Source organism: Ambystoma mexicanum, chromosome 1q, assembly GCF_040938575.1.
Source record: "Ambystoma mexicanum isolate Mex_15411 chromosome 1q, UKY_AmexF1_1, whole genome shotgun sequence".
In the NCBI taxonomy this organism is placed as follows: domain Eukaryota; kingdom Metazoa; phylum Chordata; class Amphibia; order Caudata; family Ambystomatidae; genus Ambystoma; species Ambystoma mexicanum.
Window position 1 is genome coordinate 415,147,749 of NC_090922.1, and position 20,667 is coordinate 415,168,415.

Genomic DNA, 20,667 nt, shown 5'->3' on the forward strand with positions numbered 1-20,667 from the left:
TTCAGTGGTTTTTTAACAGAGTGTGCTATCTTTTTGTGACATGGCAATATATTGATTGTGAATAGGAAATCATACAATGGTTTGGTGGGAGGAGATTACATTCAATAGCTGCTGATGGAAGTTCATTTTTTGTGACAAGACAAAATACTAGTAGCAAAGAGAACATCCTGCAATTGTTTGGAGGCAGGAGATTCATTTCAGTGGCTGTAACTGAGTGTGCCATTTTTCTCGGTTCGGACAAAATACTAGTAGCAAAGACAATGCCTAAAAACTGTTTGGATTAGGGAGATTAAGTCCAGTGGCTGTAACTGGGTGTGCCATCTTTTTGTTAGGTGACAAAATGGTAGTTTCCAAAAAAGAGCATCATACTATTATTTGGAGGTCTGAGAATACATTGAATGACTGTAACAAAAATCTACCTTTTGTGGTGAGATCAAATGCCAATAGCATTCACATGTTGGACCGGGGAAGTGAACAATGATCTGCCATCACTGATTATTGCAACAGACACAGGCGAGCAGGAGATGGGGCATTATTTATGCCAAGACAATGGCAGCTGCTGAGGAGTCCAAAAAGCATGCTCGCTGGCAAAGTGCATCACTCAATGAGGTAGTGCCACTTTTGTAGCTATTAATATTGAACCTCTCCGCGTGATAAGGGCCCATGATCTGGGTGGTGAGGTGGATACAGCATACCTGATGGGGGATGCACTGTCAGACCTGTGTGGTGATTTCACATACTGTCCTGGTGAAAGATAACACTGAATTCCTCCTGCTGTCATTTCTAGAGACACATTTCAAGATCCAAGTAACTGGGTGGGGCAGATAGGAACACTGAACATCATACACACTTAAAATGAGCAAAGTTGCATTAATGAGGCAATTTAAAAATGAAATTGCATAAAGAACAGAGGCAGGAATAAAATGCAACAACTCCATACTCAACACATCATCAGAAATGTCAAGAACATAGTCCTCTTCATCATCTTGAAGCAGATTCCTGTTGTTGCCTCCACACATGAGCCATATTCTGTGAACAATACTGAGGATATTGATAACCTGGAGACACAGAGCCTGTGGAATACAAACCAGATCCCAAGGAGAGGGGGCATCCAACTGGTGTCACAGGTGGTCACAAGAATGCATTAACTTGCAAAGACAGTTCACAAGTTCTTATTGCTTTGAAAAGGGGCTTGCTAAGGACCATCGGTCTCTATTTCATCTAGAGTGGGCCGTTCCCTCCCTTATTCAGCCATTCGCCAACCCCTGGCTTGTCACTAGAGATCAGTAATCCCCCAGTATGTAAAATGCTCACTGTCCAACAGTGATGTCTAAAAGCAAATGCCTTTAATCTCTAGGAACAATCTAGCTGGTCCCTATTCTTGGTTCCCCAAAGTGATGAAAAATTAGGATTGGTGTCTTAGGACATTCAAGCCCCACTTGATATTTCCCTTCCATGCTCTTATGTTCCTCTCCCTAGGCCTCTCTGACATGCTCCCTTTTCTCATTTTATTATCCTACCTTCTACTCTGCCCACCATTTCTCCTCACTCGTCCTGAAGTTTCTTCCTTTGTCCCTCCTTCTACTACCTACTTCCACTGTCAAATCTTACTCCCTCCCACTCTCTTCTCTCTCTCTGCCCTTACCATACTACTGCTACTCTTCCCTCTCCACATGTCTACTACTACTACTCTCTCCACACTACTACTCCCCTCTCCATACTACTTCTAATCCCCTGTCTACACGACTATTACCCTCACTTCACACTACTACCATCTTCTCCCACATTTCTCAGCTCACTTCCCCAGTCAATTTTTCATTGACTCTCTACTCTCTTTGCACTCCTTTCTCTCACTTACCTTACACACACACTCAAACCCTAGTACCAGTCTCTCCCACCAACCAACACCTCACCTTCTACACTTCTTCAGAAATACTACTCATTCTGTGCTTCCTCTGCCTGGTCTCTTGGTCCTCTCTTGATCTCATCCGAACAACCCACACTTTCCTGTTTCCTGTCCTCCATTTTATTCTCTCCCTTCCACCTCCATTGGGTCTCTCCCTATTCTGGTACCCCAGTTTTATCTCAAATTTGGAGTGTGTGCAGGACAAGAGAGAAGGAACCCATGGAACATTGAACTGGAATCACCGCGCAGTGAGATAAAACTAGGGTACCAGAATAGAACATATCTGGACTCGGCCACATGAGGCGAGAACAGGGATTTTTCCTCTTTGGATTTATTGACTAAAGACGCAAGACACCCCCATACCTGAATCTTTGATCAGTATAGGCGCAGAGTTATCTAGCACCACTGCAGGATTTAGTCCATCGTTGACACGTGTCTCCATTATTTCACGTGGAGATTGAGGTTTGATGACATCCTCCACCTTTTGACATTTCGGAGTGGTTGCAACAGAACCATCCGTCTCCTGAAGAAGGTCGCTTATATTTACCGGCTTGAATTAGGGGCCTATTGTGATGACCGAAACATATGTTGAGCTACAGCAAATAAGCAGGATGCTATTTGTTTTTGTATTAACACTTACTGTAATCACCAATAGGTGTTGAAATTTATGTTAATATATTGGTTCTAGGTGGTCTAAGTACCATAAGTGTGGAATATTGACATGTATAGTGAGAGTGTGCATGAATGATGGAATGAATGGTGGTGTTTAAATGTGGATGTTGAGAACAATAAATGTTTGTGTAAATTGCTTATAAATAAATATATATTTTTTGACAAGACCTGGTATTGTTTAAATGTGTACAGATGTTCTGATCTCATTTCGCCCAGGTTCATTTTTGCTGCGCCGTAGACAAGGCTGCTGATACTGGAAGTTTGTTTGTCCAGAATGGTGCTGTGCAGGCATGGGGTGCTAGATTGTGGTACTCTTCACCAGCATGCAGGCACAGGGTAAATCGACAGAGACTGGGGCCCTACAGTCTCCCCTGGCAGGTTCATGACCCTGACCCTGTCACACAGGGCATAGAGCACCCTTCAAAATTGTTCAAGTTCTCCCTGTTACGCAAGGTAACACTCATGAGAATTATTTAGGTACTTCGTGTAACATGAGAGCCATGAACATGATCATTTATTGGGTTCTTCCTGCTATAGAAAAGTCACATACAAAAGATTTGACCAGGTTCTCCTTAATGGCAGGTCTAGCTCAACATGTGTTGCTGGCGCTAACGGTAATGTGAGAGCTGCAACACGTGGAGGACTGTCAAAGCATTTGGGCATGTGGGTACTAGAGGGTTATGTACAGCAGAACAGGGTGTTCCTATCTAGAAACTAGGTAAAGGATGTCCAGAATGCTTAAACAAAATGTGTCAGGGTTCCCTCCATATTTTCTGTTCACTATGGGTGCCGGTTGCACTCTGAATTTCTAATCTACTGCACACTCTCATGGGTATAGATCCCAATCCCTTCTTGGTTCTAAATACCAGACTGAGGGATATATCACAATGACACTATTTGTATGTCATGATCCTCCAAGGATTATGGTGCCCTTCCCACCCTCAGGGATATAGTGCCCCTCCCACTTTAAGGTATATACATAGACCCCTCTCTCTGGTAAAGATAGGAGTGGTGCTCTCCCTGGTAAGGTAGAGAGAGCCCCTCTTACTGGTAAAGGACATAGTGAACCCCACACTGACAATGGATTTAGTGCTCCCTTACTGGTCAGCAGTCCCAGGGTCTTGGTACAAAGCACTAGTTGTTCAGCCTTTTCATACTTATCAGATCTCTAAGCTCCTCTGTGCTTTTCTGCCAATTAAACGCATCCAGTCCATGAAAAGTGGTCAGCTCACATGGCATCATTCATGTTGGTATTCTTTCTCACAGACTCCCCTCCCATTCTCTTTCTCCAGCTCTTTATATGCCATTCCCTCCTAGGCCTTGACCTACCAAGGCTGGTGATTAGTGGAGCGCTCCTGTTCATGATCACTGAAGCCACCAAATCTGTTTTGCTTTGTGTCTGTGTCCTTTGCCCAAGTGGTCAGGAGTCCACTGTGTGCCAGGCTTGAAAAGCCTTAATAGCCATGTCGGTTTGACCCATAAATCCCTCCTCTCAAAACAGATCTATAGATGGTTGTCCTCCGATGGAGGTCTAGGCTCAGCTGCTCCCTGGTTTCCATCGCTTGCACGTTTTCTCTTAATGGGTGAGATGGGTGAGTGTTCATGAGGATCCCTTTTGCTACATGTGATCCTGCAATGTTACTCGGCATACAGCGTCTCTTTTTTTCGCTCTTTCTCTGGTGACTGGTCCCTTTGACTATTTCCGGAAAGGGGCTTTCTGGGTCACAGGCCCTTGCAATGAGGTACATCTCTGCATATGAACTCTCTTTATATAACCTGCTTCTTGACAAAATAAACATTCTCTGCTGTGGCCCCACTGGCAACTGGGACAGCAGAAGGAAGATCTCTGTTGGCTTGCACTCTCTGTACTGGTGTAACTAGCCTTGGGAACTCCTTCATGCAAGCTCATCTTCAAGCAGAGGCAATATCGGTATTCTCCTTCTGACTCTGGCTCATCATGATCAGAAAGGGTTTGGAGTGGTGGTTGTAAGGCTCCGCTCTCTGCCACCTTGCTCACAGTTTTGGTAGTAGGGCCATTTTCAGTGGAAAATAAATAGATAATGGGAGAATGGGATTGCCATTGGTTCCTGGGAGAAAGTTAACTTACGTTTTAGAGGCATTCAACATGCGAGAACATAGTGGCATCCGATAAAAGATGGTGGAGAGGCAGCTGTGGATTCACTGTGAGGTGCCATGGGAGAAGGCAGAGAAAATCATCAGCAAAGAGCTGGGTGTCATCAGCAGAGAGATGGTTGGAAAATCCAAAGGATGTAATATGTTTACCAAGGGGGGATGTATATAGGATGATGGAACGTGTGTCTCGGACTGATGCTTGTGCGACACCCTCAGTAAAAGGATGGAGTTCTATGAGATAAAGAAGAAGCAATCGGATATATAGGATGCAACCCTGTCAGGTGAGGTGTACTTGATACCCAGAGAAGAGAGAGCGTGGAGAACAGTGGGACGGTTCACCATGTGAAAGGTGGCAGAGACATTAAGAAGAATGAGTATGGGGGAGGTGAGAACGGAGCACATTGGGTAGAAACTTAGAGACATTGGTGAGAGTAGCATCTGTGGAGTTCCTGCTTGTAATACAGATTGGTGAGGGTCACTGAGCACGTTTAACTCATGGTAGTTGACACCACAACTAAAGACCACTCTCTTAAGGATTTTGTAGTGGAGGGATAGACACGTCTGTAGAAAGAGGAATTGTTATGGTCACCAGTAGGATTTTTAAGATGAGTATAACAGTGGTAACCTTGTATCATGCTGCAAAGATTTCAGTTGATGGGGGGATTGGAGTAAGAGGAGAAGCATGAGCAGGTGAGAGGAGAAAGCACTTTTAATAGTTTGGGGCAAAGGGATCAATGGGAGGGCAGGATCGACTGGATGAGCAGAAGATGAGCATCAGCTTGGAATGGGAAGTGGGGGAGGAGTGGTATAGTGAAAAGAGAATGAGGGGCAAAGGGGGGAGAATTAGGGGCGACAGTGTGTCCTGTCTTTTGGTGATTTTGAAGGAGAGAGAGCAGGCAAAGTCAAAGTCAGACATGGAAGAGGCTATGAAATATTCTGGACTCCTAGCGAGGAGGGAGATATATAGCAGGATGATTTGTCCAAGTCAGGAGCAGTGGGGGGAGGGAAAGGGAAACGTCCTTGTGGGCAGTGAAGTGAGCAGGAGCGCAGGCCTTCAGTTAGCAGCACAAGTAGACACAAAATAGTCATCAGTTGTTAGATGGCTCTTGAGATAACACATCTGTTGAGGGGCCTCCCCAAATGTCTGAAAGATACTGTTCTTTGCATGCACCCTGTCCACCTCTTCTTACTGTCCCTGCCCAACACTTGGCAGTTCTCCACCTTTATCACCACCCATTTATATCCTCAAACCATGTGGCAGCCACAACCTCAAAGGGCTACACATATACAACCACAGCCCACCCAACATTCACCACTATCCCCTTCTCATGCTTCCAAAGAGATCCAGTACTTGCTTTTCTTTACTATGGTAAAAAAATGTTCTTTTCTATTGAAGCTATTAAAATACATGCAGACATTGCTGTGGCGTCTGATCCACTTCAATGCCAACTGCCATGAAAAGTTGCTGATAGCTAATTGAATGTATATTCTTTTTCTGCGACATGCAAGAAACACTGCATTGGAAGCAAAAGTATAGATGTTTGTTGAAGTCATTCAAGAATAAGAAATTAATATGTTGTCCTGATGAATGCAAGAAGTAATACAAATGCAGAAGTAGGTCAATACCTTAAATTAAATCCGTTTTTTATATTGAGCTTCATGCCAGACTCCAGCCTCTAAATGCACTGCGGGGATTGGGTACCAAACCTGGGCTGCTCAGTGTAGTCTTGATTAAAAGACCAGAGCATTGGCCCTGAGCTATCCTTCCCAGCCTGGAGAACGTGTCACTTAATCAATCAGACTATCCCATGACATTTTAAAACATTACTTCTAGCCTATATACAATATGGGGCAGCGGAATGAAGTTAAATTAGTCTCTCGCAAACTGTATACATTTTAGACATTTGTCTTTTTGTGTTAATTTTGAGCACTAGGTTTAGCACAGAGGATGATGGGTCACTGCGACATACTAGGAACTCGTTACCCCTTTTATATGGTCGCCTATTATACCTATGATGTTATAGGGCTCTGACTGGCATATTAAAATTCTTCCAGAGGTTTATTGGTTGTGGTCGGTTCCCCGAACTCTAGCCCACCCTCCGAACTAACATGTCAGTACGACATGAATGACGAATCCAGGTTACGGGATTCGGTTTGATTCACAAGTTCAGTGGCAGGAAGTTTGGTTTGATTCGCAAGTTCAGTGGGCAGAAAGTTTGGTGTGATTCTCAGGTTCAGTGGGCAGGAAGTTTGGTGTGATTCGCAGGTTCAGTGGGCAGGAAGTTTGGTGTGATTCGCAGGTTCAGTGGGCAGGAAGTTTGGTGTGATTCGCAAGTTCAGTGGGCAGGAAGTTTGCTTAGCACTAGAGACCGAGAATTGAGAAGAGTGATGAAGAAAAAAGATTCCAGAGGTACGTTTTATTTACGGGATAATATTCGAAGAGAGACTGTTATACCTATTGTAACAGAGTAAACAGACCACTTTATCCAAAAAAGACAACTCTAGGAAAGGACAACGGGAAACCAGAAAAAAGAAAGAGATCAGGAAGCCACCGCAGGTATGTTGCGTAACCAGGTGTATTGCAGAAAAAGGTGGCACCCTTCAGACTTTAAGAAGCCATGAGCTCAACCATCAGTTGTTATGAAAAGATTGCATTCCTTCTGCCTCCAAGCCAAATCCCTGCAGACATTAAGGGAGTTTAAAGCTATTATTGGTGAGAACCAATTACCCAAAATGATGAAAGACCTCTGAAATAACTGGTTGGAACCAGTTCTTTCAGAGCTTTACGGATAAGGAGGAATTTGTCTCGGGAGGATAGCTCGGGGGCAACGCGCTCGCCTTGAAAGCAAGACAACGTGGAGCAACACAGGTTCGATCCCCGGTTCCGTGCTTAGAAACCTCTGGGTATTAAGCGCGTTATAAATAACCTATCACTAAAGGATGTTCTTTTGACTAGTGACAGCATCGAACATGCTGAATAATTGCTTAACCTAAAAACCGTAGGGCTGCTATTCACTGCTCGCCTGCCACTCTGCCTAACAATCCTTCGTCCCCACATTGTGTTAAAAAGAGACACATAATGGCACTGAAACCTGCCCACAATCCAATTCGACATAGACATTTTAAGCGTTTACATAATGTATAAGCATGGTGTTTTGTTATTCTTTGCAAGCTCAACGCTATAAGCAATGAATGAAAATGATCTGGGGAATTACATCGAAATGTTAAACAGCCCTTTCAAAACAAAGCTGAACTTATATTTAAATATATTTCTAACTTGCATTGCTATGTTTATATAGATATATGTGTGCATACACATTTGTAAATCTGCATTTCATTTTTCTGAAGGTACAACGAAGTGAAGAAGAAAATGGATCCCGGTTTCCCCAAATTAATTGCTGATTCTTGGACTGGTGTCCCTGATGACTTAGACGCAGTGCTGGATCATAGCGGAAGCGGTAAGCTGAAATCTGGCCCAATGCGTAATGGGGTTTGGAGGAAAATGTAGAGAAAATGGCGTCTGCCTGTGCGTGCATGTCCTGGAGACAAGCTTCTCTAGGCAGGCAACCTCTCGTTATAGTTGGAACACTCTTGTAAAGGGTTAAAGTTTTTAGAGAAATAAAGAGTCTCTCACATTTATACCCAAATTAATTCAGGGGCTTAAAGTTTCAGGTCCCATGTTCCTGTAAAATTTGACAAAAACAAGGTACACATGTTCAAAGTAAGTTGAATAAAGGTCACAGTTACATCTTGAACTAAAAATGTACAACCTGTGCCAGCTGGCCCATTAAAGCTTATGGGTCAGTACTCCACCATCATGCAGACGCCATAGATGAAAGGCACATCCAGGAATAGCAGGTGGCCTAACAGACCCTGTCTTACTGGGCCTCATTACGATTCTGGTGGTATCTGGCTGGTAAATTCACCCAGATACCACCAAATTGTATTACCGGTAATACTGCCGGATTATGAGTGCTGGCAATGGTTGTAAATCCCCATTGGACTCCATGATGGGATTTGCAAGTATTACTGGCACCGGTAATTCTGTCAATTTTTGCCGGTTAGATGCCTGACTTAATTCCAGCCCCACCAGCAAACTTGTAGTTGGTGGGTGCGGTAACATGCCGATAAGTGTTATTACCGGCACCTTATTATTGCACCGGCCAACTTGTAATTTGTCTCTATGCACTGCGAATGTGAAGTGGGGAACCATACTCCTTGCACAACTGCAGTACAGTTTTTTCTACAGCTTATAAAGCATGGGCTTCACAATTCGAGAACAAATGGAGGCTTGGCAGATGCAAACATTGACGACATATGGAGAGCTTGAAAGGAGTGAAAGGGGGGCACCCTATGCTGGGCCATTTCCTCCTTGCCAGGGGGTAGCTGCTTGCTAATTGTGCCTACCTCCATAAGAATGTGTATGCGAGAAATGATGCTTTACAGTCATTGCTGGCTTATATTCTTTGTTGACATCATTTGCTCACATAGACGAAGCATGAAACTGTGTTTTGCAGTGGCAGTGCCAACCTGTAAGGTGGAGGCAGGACAGATGATGTTCTTATGCACATTTAGCATGACATGTGTTTTACAGTTGCACACAGCATACAAGGCGGGGAAACGCTGGCATATATTGTTAATGAATTAGTTTGATCTTGCACGCAGAGCTCAAAGTAAGTTCACTTAAAAGTTATTATCAACCCTGCTTTTTTTCAATTGAAAACACCAATCGTATACCAGAATTGCCTGTGGTGTAAATTCAAATGAAAATGTGCCATCTCAGGCTCGATTGCACAACCCTGTGCTGTCCTGAGATGGCACACTGTTCTACGAATTGCAGACTGAACTGTCGGTATCTGTGAGTCACATAGGGCCACCCTGTTGCATGATGGATTTGTGTAAATTCTCGGTTCAGCAGAAATATTCACTTTGCACGCTTTCTGAACTTACATCTTTCCTCAGGAACTCCTAAAAACAAATCTATTTCCCAACGCCTGCTAACCTGTTTTTTTCTTGCTTGCTGTTCCTCGTGCGGCCTCTTGGAAAGTGAACCTGCCTGCATGGTTTGTTTGGTACTATGCAAACAAAATAAATAAATAAGAAATTAACTCGGAAAATAATGGCAAGGTTGCCTATTAAATCTTCACATATGCAAACACTAAGATTACCAGCGAACGCATTCATCTCTTTCCCTTGTTCTCCTTGTTTCCTTTTCTTGTCTTGTTCTCAGATTCTTTTTCTGGAGCTTCGTTTATATAACATTCTACTTTATTTCGGCAACCTAAAGCCAATAAATACACACTTCACCGAGAGCTGGCCACTCCTTTATCGGGAGCATAAAGGGCACGTTTCTAACAGTGCATGGAAGGGCGGCTGGTACACTTTCAAAGATTCTAATGACTGAAGCCCTCATAGCTCTCCAAGAGACACATCTAAACCCGAAATCCCTAATGAGAACATAGTAAACAATGGAGCATCCATGAAGCCTTGATTGAGTCAAATCATGCGGTGAAGACCACTGCCTACTGACATAATCAGAGAATCGACCATGGCCACGTGCCTACAAAGCAAAGGCCCTGGGAAAGGTCTACCCCACGTATAGATAATCAGCAACTCTCATCTGCAAATGATTAGAAGCACATTGGTGGGACTCCCTAGACCAATGATTGCATAAATGCTCTTGCCTCACTTCAGAGGATAGTACAGACCAGAGTACACCAGCTGAGCACCCTGCATGACTCAGAGGAACAACAAACCCCATGTATTAGAAGTGGAAGGCCCGACCTTGACAGAATGTCATCTGTGAGAGCAGACTAGCTGAGCTTTGTAGATTTTTGATATGAAGTGATACTGGTAATTCTGTCTCTGAAAGTGAGGTCTGCAAATCAAATACCAGATTTATAATGCTTCATGCTGAAAAGTATACTGCAAACATGTAACTGAGCTGAGCATGTCTACTGACAGCCCGAAACAGTTGCCTTGTAGTTTGGCAGCATGGTAGTTTTAAAGCAGCATGTGTGTTCCTGAAAACAGACTGATAGAACCCAAATTTCCCACTGCTGGCGACTGCCTTTAACCATGGGCCACCCTGATGCAAATTATATAATTGTGTGCTCCTAGAGCCTGGTGGCAGATTAATATCTAAGTATAAGCCATGACTAGTTTTGACATGGGGGCCTTTGGGAATCTATTAGTATACTGGCCAAAAGCTTTTGGTGTCATTTTATTGTTAGCTTGGTTTCAAGTGATGCATTTCACTGACATGGCCTTATATGTATCACCCAAAATAAGCCATGTGGGAGTAGCCCAGGAAACACCCATTTTAATCTATCTGGGAATCCTTGTCACCTTCCCCAGAAGACAGAAAAGCCCCCATCCCCCCGGGGGTTAGCTGGAAAACCAGTGCTTCAAAGGCAAACCCTGCAAGGACAATGGAGAGCTCCCACTCCGTTGTTAATTACTGGAGACCCCATGATGCAGGGCAGACAAGGCGAGGGCGGGGTTAGAGTCGCTCAGGGTGGAAGTGACCAGCAAGAAAGGGGTTCCACCATGTTGGTATTTCTTAGGCCACTTGCATTTCCTATGGCCCTCCCCAATTATGGAGGACAAAGCACTCTGTGTATGACATCATCAGGCAAAAGACTCTGAACACAGCAACCATGATTGGGCTCTTACAGAAGAGGAAGACCTAGTCAACATGTTTAACAAGAATCTATTGCTAGCACTAGACCAAATAGCCCCCTTAAGAAAGAAAAGCAAAAAAAAAACAATCACCTAAATAAATGGTTCACCCCAGAATTAAAAGCACTGAGAAAAACTAAGAGATCAGCTGAAGCCAACTGGATAAAAAACCCATCTCCTCCCAACAAAATCATATTCAAGACAGCAGCCGCCACCTACAAAAAAGCCATTATCAAAACTAAAAGTGACACATTCAACAGTAGAATACAAAATGCCAAGTCCAACATGAAATAACTTTTCACCATCCTCAGGGAATTGGAATCGCCTATACCCCTCCAATCCACCTGTGACAAAGATGCCATCTGATGTACCAACATCCAGAAGGCACTACTAAACAAAATAGCTCTACTACAGACCGACATTGAATCCAAAAGAGCACTCCTGGCTTCTAAAAACACAACCAACTCCAACCAAACCCACAAACCATGCCCAGAAACAAGCAACACACATCTATTTGAATTCTCCCCTGTCACCATCTCTCAGGTAGAATCCATAATAGCCGGCCTCAAACCCTCTAAATGCCAAGGGGACATGTGTCCAGCTTCAATCATCAAAGAAGGAGCCAAAGACTTTGCCCCTTTTGTTACTACTCTCATTAATTCCTCCTTCGCCTCCTGCTCTGTACCTAAAAACCTCAGAGACGCCTGGGTCAAACCTCTCATCAAGAAACCCACGCTAGACCCAAGCATTCCCACAAATTACCGCCCCATCACCACCGTCTCATTCCTGTTAAAAATCCTTGACAAAGCAGCATATATGCAAATCCAGAACCACCTCGAAACACACAATCTCTTGGGCCTCCACCAATCAGGCTTCAGACCCAGACACTGGTAACTGAAGGGATAGCCCGACTACGTCAGAACAATGGGCTAGAAATACTTGGTCAACAATGGGGGTCTGTTCTGACGTGTAACGTTTTCTGGGGACTACTATTGTACTAAAGTAGACCTGGGTTATTTCTATTATGTCAAAACAGGTACATAAACACTTTAAATGTGAAAAATGCACAGGAAGGAATTTCAGACATAAATAGATATTGAGCTGTCAGCTTTTTAAATTTATTTTGCTGCTGGATGCATTTATTAATCATGCATCAGTATTTGTTAAGAAAAAAGGTATATTGTTAAAAAGAACTGTTGGGAGCTGCAAGAGGTTCAATCACAAAAACAGAGTTTGCAAAACGATTAATTCTTAATATTTCCTCAAACAGCTGTTTATGGCAAAACGAATTTGCAAAACAAAAAAGTGTTTATAAAGGAACACTGTGTAACCACCACCTAAAGTGACTAGTGATTAGTATGTAAAACATACATAACATACATAACAGCCAAAACAAAAGCAATAAATGGGAAAGCTTTGGGTTATGTGTATCCAGGCTGGAGGGTGACCTAACAGGTGGTCGACGTCTAGATATAGATCAGGGAAGATGTTGAGACCAGGCGAAGTATTGAGGTACTGGTCGAAAAGACGTTTCGGCTTGGAGCCTTCATCTAGGGCCTGGGGTAGGTCTCCCTAAAAATAGAGACAGGGGGACTCCATTAGTGTCTATGTGGAAAGTTAAAAACTTTTGTTTAAAAAGAACAAGACATAATATTCTCCGTGAATGTGGTACACCACTCTAAAATCAAGGACAAGGAAGACACAGGACTGACCTTGGGGGGTGCAGATCTGTCAGGATCTGAAGTTAATGTGGCACATGAATGGCAAGAGATGCTAGTTAGTTTAGTCTTCTGGCAGTCGGCTGTGGATGGCTGCAAAAATCAAGGAACATGTAGTTCTGGATGAGCTTGCTGTTAGTGGAGGTCAATAGCAGAAAGATATTTACCCAGGTGTACCTAGAAGACATGTTCTCACCTGATTAGGTTGTAACTGCGCAAAGAGTCTCAGGAAGTGCGCAGGGTGCCGGTTGGATTAGCAACTGATCATTAAAGTGTGGACCAGCACATAATGGTGGCTGGGTGATAGTTTCTGGTCTGTAGTCGTCCTATGAGGGAAACGAGATGTATGCGCCCGTTAAGATAATTTATGAGGAAAGGGTCTGTATTGTGTGACCAAGTAGGAAAAGGATTTACCTGGTATTTAGGTCCCGGGCTCGCTGCAGGCTGGCGTGTGGGTCCGCGTATGCTTTTTGCGACTGTATCGCTGCATACAGGCTGGCAAACTGAAATGTGCCGAGCACTGTACGGCTGTGCTGAGTGCGCATGCGCATCTGGAGTAGTGTTGTTATAACTGGCGAGTGCGCATGTCCATTGCGGGACGGAGTGGCAAGTCCATCAGAAGTCAGCCGGGGTCTTTTGTGTTAAGTGTTGGCTCACCCTGTATTGCTAACCTGTAGAAACTGTATAAAGGTCGTGAAATCCATCTAGGGCCAATATAACCAAAAAGGTGTAAAATGGAATATTTTTTGGGCATGTATTTAGAAATAAGGAGAGTCCCAATTGTTGTGGATTATTCTTGGGATGTCCTAAATAAGGAAAGGCGGGTCCTGCCGGGCGACTGCCCAGAACGCACCTCAAGTAAAGGAGTGTGCTACGGAAGGGAGGTACGGGAACTAGTTAAAGACCAGCTACCCGTGGGCTCATAAAATGGCATGAGAAATGGAGATGAAACAGGGAGAGGAGACTCAGGAGACTTTAGCTTGCGTAAAAGTGTGTAATTATCTACAAAAGCGCGTGGGATCTATCTCATTCATCCCAGTTGTAGTACTTTTCAATTTAAAAATCCACCATGCTTCTTTGTGGTTGAGTGAGTTGGTGGCATTGCTTGTATTCGATACTGAATCTGCTATCCACCATAGGATATCGTCTGGGCCATGGTGGTTTTCAGTGTAATGTTGTACCATTGGGGCTGTGGCAGATTTGCACCGGATTCGAGATCTATGCTCTCCAATCCTTTTGTGGATTTGCCTAGTTGTTTGGCCCACATAGCGCAAACCACAAGGACATTCAATGATGTAGATTACATTAGCTGTTTTGCAGTTTGTGAACTGTCTGAGTTCCCAGTCTTTTTCGCCAATCCTAAATGAAGACATTTTCCTAGTAAATCGACATACTGTGCAGGTGCCACAGGGGTGATGTCCCTTTATTCCCCGCATATTCCAGAGCATTGATCTTTGAGATTTTTTCTCCAGTCTTGCATGTGATAGCATGTCCTTCAGATTCTTGGATCGTTTAAGCGCCATTCTTGGTGTTTTCTCTTCTGGCAAACTTAATTGTACCAGGGGCCAGAACTTTTTCAAGATCCTTTTTAGTTTGGTTGTATCAGGGCTGAACGTGGAGACAAATGTAAGGGTCTCATCTCGATCCAGATTTTTCATTTTGGGTGTTAATAGACTTTCCCTGGGCGTGTATTTGGCTCTTTTGATAGTCCGACTGACGAGTTTTCTGGGATATCCTCTTTCTCGTAGTTTGCTTTCGAGTTTTTTTGCATGTTCTTGAAATGTATTCATTTCCGTGCAATTACGCCTTAATCGTAGGAATTGGCCATATGGGAGGTTATCCCTTAGGTTCCTTGGGTGATGACTTTTGTAATGAAGTAGAGTGTTCCTCTCGGTCTCCTTTGTGAAGAGGTCGCATTGTAATTTGCCATTCTTGGCTAAGATGGTCAGGTCCAAAAAGTTAATGGCACTGTTACTGTTTTGCATAGTGAATTTTATCTCTTGGGTCTGGGTATTGATCCACTCGAAAAATGAGGTGAGGCTGTTTTCATCTCCGTTCCATATAAGGATGACATCGTCAATGTACCTAAACCATGAAGAGATTTTGTTTTGAAACGGATTGGATATGTCTATAACATGTTGCCTCTCAAATTCTGCCATAAAGATTATTGCCAGACTCGGGGCAAATGCAGCTCCCATCGCCGTTCCACTTGTTTGGAGATAGTATTCGTCATCGAACGTGAAGAAGTTGTTGGTTAGTGCGAGTTCAAGTAGTTCCACTATAAAGTTAGTGGGAACTCTTGTTTGGGTCATAAAGTGAGTTAGATGTTGTCGGATACACTCCACCGCTGCTTCTTGTGGGATGTTTGTGTAAAGGCTAACAACATCCATGGTGACTAGGAGTTCCTGCTCGCTGTTGAACTCGCGTCCTTCAAATTTAGAGATGGTTGACATGGTATCTCTGAGGTACGTAGGTGTTTTCTGGCTGAGAGGTTTCAGAAAATGGTCTATGAATTTGCAAATGGGCTCAAGAATAGACCCACATGCTGATACAATCGGTCTGCCTGGAGGGTTTTGGCTGTTTTTATGAAGTTTTGGTAGAGCATAGAAAGCCGGTATTCTGTTGTCTGAGGTATTAAGGAAAGTTTCTTCATGCTCTGTAATCCACTCATGCTCTAGTGCAAATCTGGTTATCTCCTGGATTTTGTGTTTTATGGCGACTGAGGGGTCTCTCCTTAGTTTTTTGTAGTTGCCTTCTTCGTTCAGTAAGTGCATCACCATTTCTTTATATTGTGTTATACTCTGAATCACAATCCCACCCCCTTTGTCAGCTGTTTTTATAATCAAATATTTGTTTTTAGCTAGGGTGGTTAGGGCCTTGCGTTCCCCTGTGGACAAGTTCTGTCTTAGCTGTTGCTGATCCGTTTGAAGTTTCCTCATTTCTTTCGTGATGCATTTTTCAAATGTCAGGAAGGAGCTAGGTACTTCGTTTTCCATAGGGTTAAATGTGGATTTTATTCTTAGTCCGGTGTCATTTTGTTCTTGGCGAAGGTCCTTGTCCCTGAAGTACACTTTCCTCTGATACTTCTGAAAAGATTGGACCCAGACACGTCACTGAGACAGCCTTTCTAGATCTGAAGATCCAAATGGATGAAGCCAAAGATAAAGGCCACCCCTCCCTCATCCTATTCCTTGATCTCTCCACGGCATTCGATCTAGTCGACCATAGCATCTTAACTTCTCACCTAACCACATCAGCTTCCTTCTCTGCCAATGCAGCCAAATGGATCCAATCCTTTCTATCTGAAAGATCCATGAGGGTCTTCTCAGACACTGCTTCAGCAGACCCTTCGCCGATCTCATGTGGAGTTCCTCAAGGCTCTTGCGTTTTCCCCACCCTATATAACATCTTTATCAAGATGTTATTTGTCCTCCTAGATGACATGCAAGTCCCATACACAAACTACGCTGATGATACTCAGATCCTCATCACGCTTTCAGGCTCCTATGAAAAGGACTCCTCCCGCCTAAATGAAATCTACAGCAAAATTCAAGACTGGATGGCTAAGCATGGGCTTTGTCTAAACAATGACAAAACCAAGCTCCTACTCATTGGCACAAAACAACACCTCAACAAACTCAACCCACAATATAACTCATTCAACACAGACGGAAACGTCATCAAAGTCTCGAATAATGCCAACACCTTAGGGGTTTACCTTGATTCCACACTGTCACTTACAAGACAGGTCAATGCCACCGCCTCTTCCTCGGCCTACACGACTAAACTAATAACCGCCTTCTTATCCTCACAAAGCTGTATCATACTAGCTAGAGCATTGATACTTTCTAAACTTGACTACTGTAACTCCCTCTATCTAGGTATCAGCAAACAAAACATACAAAAACTCCAAATCCTGCAAAATAATGCTCTCAGAGCAGCCCTCAACATCCAACGCTCTGATCACATATCTCAAGCCAGACAGATGACCAAATGGCTCCCCATAAAAGACAGAATCACTTTCAGAACCCTCATGATCAGCCACAAATGCATCAATAACACTGCCCCGAAATACTTGGCCGACAAATTCCACGCAAAAACCACCACCAGGCACACTAGAGCCAACTATACACATTGCCTGAACATTCCAAAAGACAGACTCCATAAATCAGGGGGAACCAGCTTCCCAGCCCTAGCTGCCAAAACTTGGAACTCTCTGCCCCCAGAGCTGAGAAATGAACCCTCTCTCATAGATTTCCGCTTCAAAGTCAAAATGTGGCTCTTCTCCACGATCCTTCCCACCTAATGAACCCCCAGGAAACCATATGCTGCCAGGAAACCATATATTGCCTGTAGATCTTGTAAAAATCTGTTTATTATATATTCTCGCTGCCTTCAACTTGTAAATTTCTGTATATTCCTGTAAATACCTGCATGCCTGCTTCTTAACTACAATGTAACCTCCTCCACTACCCTCACCTTAATGTCCCCACGTACCTGTATACTATAGCTATTCGCCCATGCTCTTTGTATTTATAACATGTATGTAACTATTCCATGTATGTAACTAGATCCACAAGTTAAACGCCTAGCTACCCATGGGTTCAGCGCGCTATATAAGAAAATAAAACAAACAAGGCTAGAAAGCAGCGGACAATCTGCTGTGGCACATTGTATTTTTAAGAGTGTGTGCCCATCCATTTAGTTGAATCTTCTTTGAACTTTTGAAGAATACGAACTTCATCTGGAACTACAATCTGCCCCAAAGTCCTCTTGCGTAGAGGTGAAGATAAAGACCACCAAGAAAGCGGCAAGCAATTTCCCTCACCATCCCAGAGGAAATATGGGGTGACCTGCTGTCTGGACAAGACCTGCCTGCAGGTTAGACCACTGGTTCTCGGGATCCTGTTCACTGGAGTTGATAGCGCAAGTGAGTGCTCTCCTGCAACCTTCTTGTCTTGGAAGTTCATTAAAAAAACTTTCCTAACTCCTGGAGACCCTTCCCTGGATAGGGCCATCCAGAAAACAGTAGTCAAGGTACAGCACTTCACCCCTTTTTCCAGGTTTGATCCAGATTATAGCTGATACAACCACTGTCGAGCCACTGTAAGCACCCAGAGCTGCCTTTGACACTCACAACATTTTGCCTGCCCTACAGCCATTTTTGATCCGATCACCACTGAAGAATCGCATTGCATCGTTGGACTTTATCGAACAGACAATGTCACTTTGAGACACCGACTCAGTCTTTGCATTTCTGTTGATTGATTGATTGATTTATTTGTTTATTTATAGAGCGCCTTAGACCAAGGCACTGTACAATGGAACAACTCATACAGAGAACAACAACAAACATTAGGAGCAAAATTATATAAAGAATCATTCGACAACAAAACAGTGCAAAAAGCAATTAACTGAAGGGGAGGGGAAATGGGGAGGGAGTAAGATTGGTGAGGGGGAACAGAGAAGGATAGAACGAGTGAGGAATAGAAGGGGGGAAAATGAATTGGGAGTGGGGAGAGAGGAGTTAGAAGAGGGAAAAAGGGGGGAGGAAGAGAGAACAGGGGAGGTCTTCAAGGAGGAGAGTGGAGGTGAAGGGATTTAAGGGAAGTGCAAAATGAGGGAAGGGTCGTGGAAGAGCGGATTGAGAGGGGGAGTGAGTTCCAGTGAAGAGGAGCAAGGAGTTGGAAGGAGCGGAACCGGGAGGAAGCACAGGGGGAAGGAGGTACAGTGAGGAGGAATTGGTCAGCAGAACGAAGTGAGCGAGAAGGGGAGTAAAAGATGAGAAGGGAGGAGAGATAGGAAGGAGCAAGACCATGTAGAGATTTGAAAACAAGTAACTGTAAGTGGAAAGGTCGCCAGCGAAGGTGAGAGAGCGAGGAGGAGATGGAATCACGGGAGGTAAGGAGACAAAGAGTACGAACAGCGGAGTGGTAAATGGATTTAAGGAGGGTAAGCTGGGATGCAGGAAGTCCAAAGAATAAGGGGGAGCAGTAGAATAGTCGGGAAAAGATGAGAGAGGAGATAAGGAGTTTGGTCGCATGGAATGTGAGGGAGGGACGGATTTTGCGAATGTTGTATAGGTGGTAATGGCAGGAGCAAGAGGTAAGTGAAATGTGTTGTGAAAAGGTGAGAGAGGAGTCAAATGTAACGCCTAAATTACGAGCATGGGAGGAGATAGGGAGGTTGGAGGGAGGAAAGTGGATGAAAGGGGGAGGAGAGGGAGGAGGAAGTGAGTTAGAAGGGAAGAAAAGGACTTCGGTTTTATCAGTATTAAGAGAGAGGAACCGGGAGGACATCCAGTTCTTGATGGCTGTGAGACAGGAGGAGAGTTTGAGATGGAGGTCAGGTGTGAAGGAGGAGAAAGAGAGAAAGAGTTGAGTATCATCAGCGTAGAAGTGATGGGAGATATCAAAAGAGGAGATAACAGGGGGGATGAGTGAGGTGTAAAGAGAGAAGAGGAAAGGACCAAGTACAGAGCCTTGCGGAACACCGTATATGAGAGGGAAGGAAGAAGGGCTCTGGCCCCCCCATGAGACGGTAAGGGAACGATAAGAAAGGTAGGAAGATAGCCATTTCAGAACAGGGCCTTTGAATCCGAAGGAGGAGAGAGTGTGTAGGAGGAGTGGGTGATCGACAGTGTCAAAAGCTGCAGAGAGATCAAGGAGAATAAGGATGGAGGATTGCTTGGCATGTCGAGCAGGGAGGAGTGAATTGAGGATAGAAGTGAGAGCGGTTTCAGTGGAGTGTTTGGGTCGGAAGCCAGATTGGAAGGGAGGAAGGAGAGAGGAGGAAGAGACAAAAGAAGAGAGTTGAGAATAAGCGAGACGCTCAAGGAGTTTAGAAAGGAAAGGTAGAAGGGAGATAGATCTGTAGTTAGAGGTGAGGAGTGGATCAGCAGAGGGTTTCTTTAGGATAGGAATAATTGTTGCATGTTTGAAGGCTGAGGGAAAGGTAGAAGAGGAGAGGCAGGAGTTAAAGAAAGTGGTAAGGTATGGGATAAGAAGAGAGTAGATTTTGAGGATGAGAACGGAGGGGAGAGGGTCAGAGGGAGCGGATGTGGGTTGGGCTTTGGTAAGAAGGGAGGAGACATCCGAAGCAGAAACAGATGAGAAGACAGACATAGTGGAAGAGGGAGGAGAGGGGGGAGAAGAAGAAAGGGAGCTAGAGGGGGAGTTAATTTTTTTGGCGGAGTGAGATGATTTTGGAGGAAAAGAAGTTAGCAAAGTCAGAGGGAGAAAGCGTGGAGTTGGATGAGGGATCGGGAGTAGGAGGAGAGAGAAGACGGGTAAGAGTTTGAAAAATTTGATGAGGATGAGATGCTTGAGACTGGAGAAGGTTAGAGTAGTAAGAGGACTTGGTGGTTGCAAGACAAGAGTTGTAGAGAGCGTGGTAAGAGAAGTAAGAGGTTCGATTAGAAAGCGAGGGAGTTTTGAGCCAGATCTCTCTAAACGCCTGAGAAGGCGTCGCATAGAGCGGAGATGGGAGGTTAGCCAAGGTTGAGAAGGTTTCCGAGTAGGGCGAAAGAGAGAAAGGGGGTAAAGTTGATCAAGGGCA

At 44.2% G+C, this 20,667-nt stretch overlaps 1 protein-coding gene across 1 annotated transcript in view; it reads left to right on the forward strand.

Moving 5' to 3' along the window:
* Window positions 1-20,667, forward strand: part of MMP2 (matrix metallopeptidase 2) — a 388,440-nt gene that overhangs the window by 360,180 nt on the left and 7,593 nt on the right. The window contains exon 12 of the mRNA XM_069639633.1: window positions 8,060-8,169. Coding sequence (XP_069495734.1) covers window positions 8,060-8,169 — 110 coding nt within the window. The remainder of the gene's footprint in view (window positions 1-8,059; window positions 8,170-20,667) is intronic.